Source organism: Ornithorhynchus anatinus, chromosome 16 (genome assembly GCF_004115215.2).
Source record: "Ornithorhynchus anatinus isolate Pmale09 chromosome 16, mOrnAna1.pri.v4, whole genome shotgun sequence".
Classification (NCBI taxonomy): Eukaryota; Metazoa; Chordata; class Mammalia; order Monotremata; family Ornithorhynchidae; genus Ornithorhynchus; species Ornithorhynchus anatinus.
In genome coordinates this window covers 34,242,605-34,250,894 of record NC_041743.1, presented here as the reverse complement: position 1 = coordinate 34,250,894, position 8,290 = coordinate 34,242,605, and the positions used below count along the sequence as shown (strand labels likewise).

The window sequence follows — 8,290 nt, the reverse complement described above, 5'->3', positions numbered from 1 at the left end:
CCTTTTTAGTGGTCCTCCTGACTGGGTGACAGATGGAAGTCTTCTCCCCCAACCCTCCACCACCATGCCCCCAGGGTGGGATGGGCACACCACAAAGTTAGCCAGTTGGGGTTTTTTTTAGCAAAGTTTATCAAAAATGCTTTTCAATATAAAACAAGCATCAAAAAGTAGCATGTGGACAAGTGATTCCAGGTGGAAGCTGCCCCCAAAGGATGGGCAAGATCTGCCAATGTTGCAATTAGACACAAGTTAACTGCACAATCCTTTCTGTGTAAAAGGGATCAAATAAAAGGGTGGAGCTACCCCTGGTTGACAGGCGTCCCCATCTCTGACCTGAGATCAACTTGAGAGAAGAGCACCTGAGGGGGCCAGCGTTACGTCAAGGGAAGGTCAAGTGGAACCAGATCAGGGAGAAACCCAGCTCCTGTCAGGCCCAAGGAGAGCTGCTGGGAGAAGCAGCAGGTCCTAGTGGATAGAACTTGGGCCTGGGAGTCAGAAGGACCTGGGTTCTAATTCCAGTTCCTCCCCTTGTCTACTGAGTGACCTTGGGCAAGACATTTCACTTCTCTGTGCCTTGGCTACTCATCTGTAAAAGGGGAATTAAGATTGTGAGCCCCATGTGGGACAGGGACTTATATCTACCGCAGCCCTTAGAATAGTGCCTGGCCCATAGTAAGCACTTAAATACCAGGTAAAAGAAGAGTCAAAACATTCCCGGTTTGGAGCATGACAGGAACATTGGGCAATCTGGTGGAACTTCTCTCCACCAACTTCCTCGTGACTGGCTGCATTGCAAACCGGGATGTTCAGCTCATAATCCATTTCACCCGAGAGTTTCCTCCTTGGCCTTTTGACTAACGGTGGGTCATGGGCCCATGCTCTGTGCCAGCTACCATCTGCCGGTGGCTGTAGCCATCCCTGAGCCTGGTGTCTTAGAGGAGTTGGGTCAGAGGTGTCTCGTGCCCTGCAGGCAGCCAGGAAGATAGTCTGCCATGGAAGTGGCCACCCATACTCTAAAAAGGGGAAATTCAAGTCCGGGGAGGATCAGGGCCTAGTGCTTTGAACATAGCAAGTGCTCAATAAATACAATTGATTGATAGAGGGGCCGATGGTGTGTTGAGTCCCGAGCCCTGGCGGCTCCTAGATGGTGAGGAAAGCCATCTCCAGGTTGTCAGGTGCCGTCCCATTGCCCACCATGCCCTGCGCCCACTTGTGCAGGCGGCTGTAGAGCGGCGAGCCCTGGTTCTCGCGGTACAGGTAGACTCCGGTGATGGCGTTCCACTGGGGGCGCGGCTGGACCCCCTCCACCGGGAACTCCTGCACCAGCTCCTTGTCTTCCTTGTCAAGGGCCACAAAGCCAAAGAAGCGGCGGACGTTGTTGGCGGCCAGGACCCGGGAGTGCACCTCGGCCGTGCGCTGGAAGAGCTGGGCCTCGTTGTTGCGGTACTGGGTCCAGTAGGCTTCCTGGCGGTAGCTGAGTGGCGAACAGCAGTGCTTCAGGCACTTGGTGAGGAAGACCAGGATGGCCACCACTCCGATGAGCAACCAGCCAAATAGCTGTTGGGAGAGAAAGATGTGAGAGAGAGTGGGAAGAGGTGACAGAGATGGGGAGACAGCGGAGGGAGAATGGATCGCCCAGGAACCTGGGCCCAGTTTGCTATTCCAGCCAGACCTTGAGATGGCCCTACTTTCACCTACAGCTATAGAATGGAAAATTAGGGTGGATACTTGTTCTCTATGGGTGTCTGGCCTACGGGCTCCTCTTTATTTCTGTTTCTATCCCTAAATAGAAAATTCCCATTTAAGGACAAACAGACAAACACCTCCCTCCTTTCAGGTTGTATAACACTGAGTGAAAAAAAGACATTTCCACCACTTTCCCACCAAAACATCCCTGCCCCAGTCTTTCCACTTCTTATCTCTGTTGTGCCCCCTCAGGGGCATCTCAGGTTCTAGATCCTGGAGGATCAGTCCTGTTTGGCCAGAGGCAGGAAGTGCTGCTTGTGAAGTCACATTTGAACCTGGACCCTGGACGCTCACCCATGAGCGAACATGGAAATTCCTGGCGAAAGCTCTCTAAAAGATCTCCAAGCTGGGCCCCACCACTCTCGGCTGCCTGTCGTGGGCAGAGGGCCGAGGAGCCAATGGAACGAATGGGTTTGTGGTAGGCGAAAGTGTCAAGGGAGAAGCGACTGGTGATCAAATAGCAAACCATCTTGGGGTGGGACTAATGGAAGAGGAACCAAACTAAGGTATTGCATCTTTCTCATTTCTAACTAGGGGGAATTGGGCATCTCTCCAGTGGCCTGCAGGGTAACCCACACTTTTCTAAAGTTGGGGGCGAGAAGAAAGGTAGAAATGGCAGTCATCCACCAAGTCATACCCCTTCCTCACCCCTCAACTGCTCCTTTTGGATGTAAATGAGGATACGCTCGCTCCCCAGACGCCCCACACCTAGAAGCTCCGCTGGACATTTGCCCACTGGCTGGACCGAGGTACAGCGATCCCCTGCCCTCCTTGCCCACCCAGGGGGCCTGGTCTGCAGGGAGGCCAGGGCTAGAGCTTACCTGGGACTCGTACTTGAGCCCTCGGACCACCTCCGCCTGCGAGCCTGACAGGTTGGCGGGGGCCTCCCCACATGGGAAACGTGCCAGGATCTCCGGTGCGTGGCCGGGTGGGAAGCCCTGAGCCCCCACGCTCAGGGAGGAGGGGTCCACGAACTCGCTCAGGGCACAGACGTACGCCTCCCCCCGCAGCAGCGAGATGACCGACCAGGTGATGGGAGCCACAGCGGCCCGGCCCAGAATGGAGCTGAAGAGGAGAAAGTTGGGGGCGGCGGAGCAGTTCTTGGCTTGGCGGAGCTGGCACTCAGCCACCAGGTTCCACGTGTGGTTGCTGAGGATGATACCGATTATGAAAAGGGCCAGGGCGGGCACCCCGATGGCCGTCAGCCCATAGAGGTAGTTGCGGGCTGGGGAACAGGGGCAGTGGAAAGCCACCACAGAGAACAGCTCCTGGCTGCCCACTGTGCCCAGGGCCACCAGCCCATTAAAAATCATCACATCCTTGCTCTTGAAGAAGAGTGAGAGGAAGCGGAAGTTCTCCACAATCAGGGCTGCCATGACTGGGGCGCTGAGGAGGCTTCTGGGCCAACCAGCTGTGAAAACAGAAAGTGGGGAGTCACGGGGTGGGTGGAAATCATAATAATAATAATAATCATGATATTTATTAAGTACTTAACTCTGGGCCAGGCATTGTATTAAATGCTAGGGCTGACACAAATTGGGTTGGACACAGTCCCTGTCCCACTTGGGGTTCACAATCTCAATCCCCATTTGACAGATGAGGCAACTGAGGTACAGAGAAGTTAAGTGATTTACTCAAGGTCACAGAGCAGAGAAGTGGCAGAGCCAGGATAAGAACCCAGACCCTTCTGACTCCCAAACCTGTGCTCTTATTCATTAGGCCATACTGCTTCTCTGGAAAGATGCAGCAGGGTTGGTGGAGGCCTTTGGCATCTTGCTCTCCCCTTGAAATTACCATTTTGTGCTGACCCCAAGCTAGAGCACTAATAATATCTTGAATCTTAGTATGCCCATTTTGCGTGTGGGGAAGTGGGGCTCATCTTGGTCGTGAAGACCAGGGCCTAAGCGTTACGCAGAGGAAGGGATTCTGGTGTTAATGACTTGGACTCTCTGGTCCCTGCCAGCTGTGTTCACGCTGGGGCTTTGGGAGCAGCAAGCGTAGGCAGGGAGGGGTGCAGTGTTTTGTGAAGCTCACATAATAATTTAACCTACAAAAGTCAAATACCTCAGTAACTCCCTAATCATTAGGTATTAGTTCTTTGTCTTAGCTCTATCCTTGATAATACTTTGGTAGTATCCCTGACTTTCTTCTCTTTCAACTTTCTCATGTAGACTATCACTAAATCCTGTCAGTTTTTCCCCCTGCAGAGTTTTCGGACCTGTCCCTTGTTCTCCATCCAAATAGCCGTCACCCAGGTCCAGGCATTTGTCATATCCCAAATAAGCTGCTGTATCGGCCTCTTCACTGGTCTTTTTCCCTCCAGTCTCTTTCCTCTCCAGTTCATACTTCGCTCTGCTGCTCAGGTCATTTTTCTAAAATGTCACTCTGTATATGTCTCCTCACCCTGCAAAATTCTTCAAGGTTTGCCTGCTCCTCTCTGCATCACACAGAAATTCCTGACCATTGACTTTAAGGCAGAAGCAACATGGGCTAGTGGAAAAAGCACAGGCCTGGGAGTCAGAGGACCTAGGTTCTAATTCCAGCTCCACCACTTGTCTGCTATGTGACTCTGGGAAAGTCCCTTATCTTCTTGAATTCAACCCGGTTACCTTGTAACCCAGTGCTTAGTACAGTGCATGAAACATAAGTGCTTAACAAATACTTAAAAAGGCACTCAATCAGTTCTCTTCTCCCACTACACTTCAGCTCACATTCTTCATTCCTCACAAGGTAACCTACTCATTATACTTCATTCTTGCCTCTCCCAACTCACACCCTTCCTCCTGCCTAAAACTTCCACCCCCTTCTAGTCTGCGAGATCACAACTCTCTCCATCTTCAAAGTTCTTCTGAAATCCCATCTCCTTCAAGAGGCTTTCCTTCCTTGACTAATTTTCCTTCTCTCCCCCTAAGTCTTCTTTCATCGCCATACTTAAGCATTCACAATCACCCATAATGTTACTGACTTACAGACTCTGCGAATGTAAACTCTCATTCATGTTCCATCTTTCCATTTTTTTAATCTGTAAGTTATTTTGTATCTGTATCCACAAGTTGATTGTACATTCCTAGAGAGCAAGGATTATGTCTATTCTACTCTCCCAAGCACTCAGTAAAGCGGTTGAAACAGTAGCCCCTCAATAAATTTGACTAATTGATTTACTGATTTATGGCCAAAGTGACTACAGCCTAGTGCTGATCCTGTGCCACAGTACCAAAAATCCAGCAGGTAGTTTTTGGTTCTGTTTTGGTTTTTTTGGTTTGTATGTTCATTTATGATATTTGTTAAGTGTTTACCGTGTACTAGGTGCAATACTAAGTACTGGGGTAAATACAAGCTAAATCTGATTGGACACAGTCCATGTTCCACAAGGGACTCAAAGTTTTAATCTCCACTTTACAGATAAGGTAACTGAGGCACAGAGAAGCTAAGTGACCTGTCCAAGGTCAAACAGCAGACAAGTAGCGAATAGTACTCGAGTCCTCTGATTCCCAGGTCCGTGCTCTTTCCACTAGACTATGCTGCTTCCCGTGGTTGCCGGGACGGCTACCTCAGTAAGTCTCTGGGCTCTTCACCGCCCATGTTACCAAGCTGTTTTCACAATTCCTGCTGTCACTGTCCATCAGCTGAGATGCCCCAGGTGGTTCTTGGGTCTGAAATCTTCAGCTCTGATGGCATAGCCCTGACAGGCCCATCCCTACTTCTGGCTGTCTTGGGCCCCCCATGGCAGCGAGGGAGCTATCAAACCACAAACCTTGGGATGGAGTAGACACGGACCTAAACCAGGGCTTGTGGGTTTGAAGGGAGGAACCGTGCAGTCCAGTCCAGACCCAGATGTGAAACACTAAGACCCCTGCAGCAAGTTCAGCTGATGGACAGACAACAGCATTAAGCAATGGCAGAGGACAGCTGGATGGTGGGGGTGGCAACAGAAAACAGCACTCTGAGCTCTAGGGCCCAGGATGCTCTGCAAACACTCCAGGCATGGCGGCCCCACACTCCCTCACCCCAACGCATCCCCATTTCAGAGAAGCTGGAACCGAGGCCAGCCGTCCAAGGAAGCAATGGGATCAGGACTGGAAGCCGAGACCCAGCGCCCTGTTCTGCTGAGCCACAGTGCAGCCCCTCGCTGGGGCTATGGGGATGATGGGAGCAGGAAGCGGGTAGGAGGCTATGGTGGAGGTTGTTAGAAACGCAGCCTCAGGCCTTCTTCAGGGCTTACACAGACGCTCAGCCTATTCCTCAGAGCTTCAAGGAATGCAGTCCTGAGGTGCCAGCCTGGGCCAGGCAGCTGTCCCCCATGTTCCCATCTAAGGCTGGGGCTGGGAAGACTGACTGCAGCCCCACCTCGGGACTTATTATGTTCAGCCCCTATTGCACCGTACTCTCCCAGAGAGTACTGCAAGGAGTAAGGGCTCTGATTGTTTCTGGCGACAGGTGCTGGGGGATGTCTGTCTGTGGAGTAGTGGGATAGGGGACTCAGTGGCCTGGCGGAAGGTCGCTGGCCAGGGGAAAGTCCGTCCCTCTTCTAGACTGGCTGCCCTGCTCCCTTCCATCTTTAGGGGGATGCCGACTTCCCCTCCACCCCAGCACTCAGGCCACATTTTTCAACAAGAGCTTTCATGGCCAGAAAAAAGAAAAGCCACTTTCTTCTCTGTCAGTCCAACACCCTCCAGCCTCTCCTAACCGCCGGGGCAAATGTGAGGGAGAGCCCCTCATCTGCCTCTGCCCAGCTTCTGGACCAGCTGCTATAATCATTCCGAGTTGTCCCAGGTTGGGAGCGGGATGCGAGCTGTGGCGAGGGGAGCGCTCCTAGCTTGCTCCTGGCCCGTCCTGGCCCGCTCCTGTGCTTCCCTCCCGCCCCAGACGGGCAGAACCAGTTGCAAGGCCTGGGCCGGGTTCCGTGGCTCCGATCCTGCCCCGGGCCCTTTGGCTCCCACTTGCCTCTCCGGGAGTGGTCTTTTTTTCTGGGAACAGCAGTTTATCTCCTTTTATACACATCAGTGGCCCGCGGGGAGGCTCAACGTTTAAAGTGGATGGAGCACCCGACTCCCCACCCCTCATGCTTCTCCATTTCCCCTCCCCGGAGGGCGGGCCTGCAGAAGAAGTCCTTGTGTTATCTTGGGGTGATCCCTCCCGGGGCCTCGCCAGGCTTCCCCGTTTCATGGCAGCGTGGGCAGAACAGAGCCAGGGAGCCAGGGGCAGCGACCCACTTCTTTCGGGCCCTTCTATCCCACAACCAATCCTCGCTCACTGATTGTCATTCCCCACCGAACAAGGCCGCAGCCCCCAGACCCACACCAGCAAACCAGGGATGGCAGGGCCAGTTTCTACCAGGAGAGGGGCACCCCCAACCCCCTTTTCTCCCCGGCCCAGGCCAGGGGTCTCTCCACAGGCAGACCCCCCGCCTCTGATCCAACGGTCTGGTCCAGGCTGGCGGGATTGGGCTGGGCTCCTTCAAGGGCCTGGTTCCAAACCGTCTCCGGCCCCCGACGCCCGCAGCGAAGGATAGACTTACCGGCGGATTTCCGACAGCCGGAGCCTGCGGTCGAAGGAACCTGAGTCTCGGAGCCTGAGGTCTGGGGTCTTGAATCTCGGAGCCTGAGGTCTGGGGATTCTGAATCTCGGAGCCTGAGGTCTAGGGGTCCTGAATCTCGGAGCCTGCCTGAGGTCTAGGGGGCCTGGATCTCGGGGCCTGAGGTCTAGGTGTCCTGAATCTCGGGGCCTGAGGTCTAGGGGGCCTGGATCTCGGGGCCTGAGGTCTAGGGGTCCTGGTTCTCGGGGCCTGAGGTCTAGGGGTCCTGAATCTCGGAGCTTGCGATTTAGAGGTCCTGAAAATCAGGGCCTGAGGTCTAGGGGTCCTGAATCTCGGGGCCTGAGGTCTGGGATTCCCAATCTCGGAGCCCGCGGTCTAGGATTGCGAGCACCGGAGCCTGCGGTCTGGGGTCCCGAGTCTCAGAGCCTGCGGTCTGGGGGCCCGAATCTCGGAGCCTGAGGTCTGGAGGCCTAAATCTCGGAGCCCACAGCCTGGGATCCCGAGTCTCGGAGCCTGCGGTCTAAGGGTCCCGAAGCTCGAAGCCTGCGGTCTAAGGGTCCCGAATCTCGGAGCCTGAGGTCCGGGGGTCTGAGCCTCGGAGCCTGCGGTCTTAGGGTCCCGGATCTCGGGGCCTGAGGTCTGGGAGCCCTAATCTCGGAGCCCGCCGTCTCGGATCCGGAGCACCGGAGCCCGCGGCCTGGGGTCCCCAGCCTCGGAGCCTGCGGTCTCAGGGTCCCGAGTCCCGGAGCCTGAGGTCTGGGGCCCCGAGCCTCGTTGCCCGCGGTCTAGGATCCCGAAGGGAGCGGCTGGGGCGGGCAGGCGGGGCCAGTGCAGAACGCTTTTTTTTTTTTCAGCTTCCTGGCTGAGCGGGGAGTGACTCACTTTTTTGGGCAGCGATCCCGCCCAGGCCCCGGGACGCCCACGGCAGCCAACCAGGGACTGTCTCTATCTGTTGCCGACTTGTTCATCCCAAGCGCTTAGTACAGTGCTCTGCACATAGTAAGCGCT

At 54.6% G+C, this 8,290-nt stretch overlaps 1 protein-coding gene across 1 annotated transcript; it reads right to left on the bottom strand.

The window, feature by feature from the left end:
- Positions 1-631: 631 nt before the first annotated feature.
- Positions 632-8,079, bottom strand: CALHM2 (calcium homeostasis modulator family member 2). Its single transcript, XM_001512016.5, has 3 exons — positions 7,265-8,079; positions 2,568-3,157; positions 632-1,557 (listed from the first exon to the last, which is right to left on the bottom strand). Exons 2-3 carry the CDS (start codon positions 3,120-3,122, stop codon positions 1,141-1,143), a joined length of 972 nt encoding a protein of 323 aa, XP_001512066.1. The 5' UTR covers positions 3,123-3,157; positions 7,265-8,079; the 3' UTR covers positions 632-1,140.
- Positions 8,080-8,290: the final 211 nt, after the last annotated feature.

Coding starts and splice junctions, on each gene's coding strand:
- CALHM2 (XM_001512016.5), bottom strand. CDS start 3,122: ATGGCAGCCCTGATTGTGGAGAACTTCCGCTTCCTCTCACTCTTCTTC. Junction 1,558..2,567: donor GGCTCAAGTACGAGTCCCAG/GTAAGCTCTAGC, acceptor CTCTCCCAACAG/CTATTTGGCTGGTTGCTCAT.